This window comes from Diadema setosum, chromosome 18 (genome assembly GCF_964275005.1).
Source record: "Diadema setosum chromosome 18, eeDiaSeto1, whole genome shotgun sequence".
NCBI lineage: Eukaryota > Metazoa > Echinodermata > Echinoidea > Diadematoida > Diadematidae > Diadema > Diadema setosum.
In genome coordinates, this window is record NC_092702.1 from 5113489 (window position 1) to 5116711 (window position 3223).

Consider the following 3223-nt stretch of genomic DNA (forward strand, 5'->3'; position numbering starts at 1 on the left):
ATCAGTCTTCTGATAAAACATACACAATTTGCAAAATGAATACATATACAGTATAAAGAAACGGGGAGTGCCCGTTCAGCCATATTTGCGAAATCTGACTGTTCTTACACAGGGACCCGTATTTACAACACAAGAATAATACACTGTATACACAAAACATGGAGGGAAAAAAAAAAGATCCTTGATGAAAATCATTTACAGGACTGGTACATGATTATAAGCCAACGAGATTTAAAAAAAAAAAAAAAAAATCCAGCGAACATTCGTACTTGCACAAATCAAGCTAGACGATCATTCCGAAGTCTTCATCGCAGCTATGTACTGCTCAGCAGTTGGATCGCGGAAGAAATCCAGCCCTCCCCATTTAGCTCCAAAGACTGGATGGCGCAACGGGGGTTTGGGATCTTCTACGATCTTTATGAACGTTGCCACTACGTCTTCCATCGACACTGTGCTGCCTTCACCCCCGAGTACTTCCCCGTTTTTGGCCGCCTTCGCTTGGTCGATCTCGCTACCGGATTCTCCCGTTCGCACTTTCTGGAGACTTTGGGCGATTCCGTGCAAGAGAGGTGTTTCCACAGGCGCTGGTTCGACCACACATGGCCTGTGATTAAAAAAAAAAAGAAGAAGTTACTTCCCAGGTATTAAAGTCAGTGAATTCTGACTGAAATTCCTGGGTTAACGCCTCAGATGATATTACTTATGATGTAAACTGTTATTGGAGACTTTTAGGACTATAAGTTGTGATTGTTGTTTGAATTTCAACTAACTTTCGTTTGTCTAGTCCCAAGTTAGTGAGCAGTAACATATTTACGAACTGGTCCTTCAGAACTAATGTGATCATCTTCATTTAATGAGCTTTGATTTTTCTGCCGACAATTATGCCTAAATTATCTCTTTCTTTTAACTGTTAAGATGTTTATAACGATAAAGTAATCTTTGAATATCTGTTTCCGGAGATGTTACTAACCAAATATTGTAGGCTCTCGCTACGAGAGCGAATGACTCAAAGAATCCTTCTACAGCAAACTTGGAAGCAGCGTAGAGCTCTCCATGCATGGCCCCTGAAATGAATAAGAGTTGTGGATTTGTCAAGTACGCCTGAATCCGGTAAAATGTTATCCCCCTGACACTTTTACCTTTGATATTTTTATCTCTGAAGTTTTTACTTCGGGAATTACTACCTCTGACATTTTTACCTGTGACGTTTTTACTTCTGAAGTTTTTACTTCGGAAATTTGTACCTGTGACGTTTTTACATTTTGACGTTTTTCTATCTGACATTTTACCTCTATCGTTTTTCCATCTGATATCATCCATCTGACATTTTACCTCTGAAGTTTTTACTTCGGAAATTTTTACCTCTGACATTTTTACCTGTGACGTTTTTACATCTGACGTTTTTTCTATCTGACATTTTACCTCTATCGTTTTTCCATCTGATATTATCCATCTGCCATTTTACCTCTGAAGTTTTTACTTCGGAAATTTTTACCTCTGACATTTTTATCTCTGACGTTTCTACATCTGACGCTTTTCCATCTGACATTTTACCTCTGGCGTTTTTTCCATCTGGCATTTTCCATCTGACATTTTACCTCTGAAGTTTTTACCTCTGACATTTTTACCTTTGATATTTTTACCTCTGAAGTTTTTACTTCGGAAATTTTTACCTCTGACATTTTTACCTCTTACATTTTACCTCTAACGTTTATACATTCTGACATTTCCCCATTTGAAGTTTTACCTCTGGAGTTTTTACATTTGACATTTTAGATGTGCATTTTACTTCTGAAGTTTTTACCTCTGGCATCTTTAATTCTGACACTTTTCTCAACATTATCTCTGCCATGTGTTTCTATCTTTTTTGCATGAATATTTCAGTGGAAAATTGATACGATCACCTTGCAGGATGAATAAGGTAAGTATTCATCGTAAGAGGTATACCAACCATGCAAGCCGCATGCACTCGTAACCGAAATGATTTTTCCCGCCATCCGACGCTTCATGTGCGGCAACACCGACTGGGTGAGTCGAATGGTTCCAATTGTATTGACGTTAAAAGCGAGGTCTACTTGGTCCCGCGAAATCTGATCAACCACGCCGAATACTTGAACACCAGCAATATTCACTGGGCGAAACCAAACAAACAAACAACAACAGCATGAACAACAAAGCAAACAATATTACTGAGAGAAAAAGCGGTAAACACATTAAACACAACGTAAGTGATTAAAGCTCGGAAGTCTTCGCGGTTATCAGCTTTAGCCGAAACAAGATGTGTACTTGCGACGCACTATTTATGCAATAATTTTCACCAAATCACCGATTGTGATCGTGTGTATTGTAGGTTTAGATGCAGGAAGCAATTATTTCTCCGGCATTTCAGATGGTACTTTAAATCATTTAGTGATAATCGTCATCTATCTATCTATATCTTTGCTTATAGTGCAACTCACTCAGAATATCAATGCGGCCATGTTTAGCGATCACGCCCTCAACAACGGAAGCGATGCTGTCATCGTTGGTGATGTCTAGTTCTTCGATGAACGCTGTCGAGTCGAGCGCGTCACCGAGAGCGTTCACCAGATCGCCTTTTTCTCTCATGGAAATGACAGTCGCTGTGACTAGGAATCTCTTCTCAGAATCCTTGGCAAGCCGCTCCGCCACGGCCAGCCCTATCCCGGACGATCCACCCGTCAGGAGTACTATTTGAGGGGACATGTTGACGAAAATGCCCCACTGGTCTCTCAGTCACAGTATTTCTTTCATTGAAGAGTTACAAAAGAAAAAAAAACCCAAACAAACAAAAACAAACAAAGAGCCAAATCACAATCAAAATCTAGAACTACATCTCAACTATAACATGACATGGAAAACATCGGTATTCAACTGGACAATCAGTAGTATATAGAGAAGCATGAAAATGGATATAGCTTGATATAGGCTAAGCAAAGCAGATAAATTTAGTTTAACGAAAAAACAACTTTGAAATGCGGCAAACAGAGCAGACGTAATACATTCTACGGGTGTAAACATGAGATTTCATTTCAATCTTTCGGATTGAATGCTATACGTTATAAAACATACATTTTCCCGCTATACAGCACTTCCAAACAGCATTTACCCGACACACTAAGGTTGAGGCTTGAACACTTACCTATATAACGTGTCTACCTGATGTGGTGTTCACGCAAAATAGTTGTTAAGAAGATTACATCGG

The 3223-nt window shown here is 39.3% G+C and overlaps 1 protein-coding gene across 1 annotated transcript; it reads right to left on the bottom strand.

Annotated features, from left to right (window-relative positions):
- Positions 1-291: 291 nt before the first annotated feature.
- Positions 292-2724, bottom strand: LOC140242083 (retinol dehydrogenase 8-like). The gene is made up of 4 exons (XM_072321842.1): positions 2460-2724; positions 1952-2131; positions 971-1064; positions 292-604 (listed from the first exon to the last, which is right to left on the bottom strand). Exons 1-4 carry the CDS (start codon positions 2722-2724, stop codon positions 292-294), a joined length of 852 nt encoding a protein of 283 aa, XP_072177943.1.
- Between the last annotated feature and the right edge of the window lie 499 nt (positions 2725-3223).

Excerpts from the sequence above, each read along its gene's own strand:
- LOC140242083 (XM_072321842.1), bottom strand. The coding sequence starts at position 2,724 with ATGTCCCCTCAAATAGTACTCCTGACGGGTGGATCGTCCGGGATAGGG. Across the intron at positions 1,065-1,951 it reads GAGTGCATGCGGCTTGCATG|GGGCCATGCATGGAGAGCTC; the intron begins GTTGGTATACCT and ends TATTCATTTCAG. Across the intron at positions 605-970 it reads GCGAGAGCCTACAATATTTG|GCCATGTGTGGTCGAACCAG; the intron begins GTTAGTAACATC and ends TTTTAATCACAG.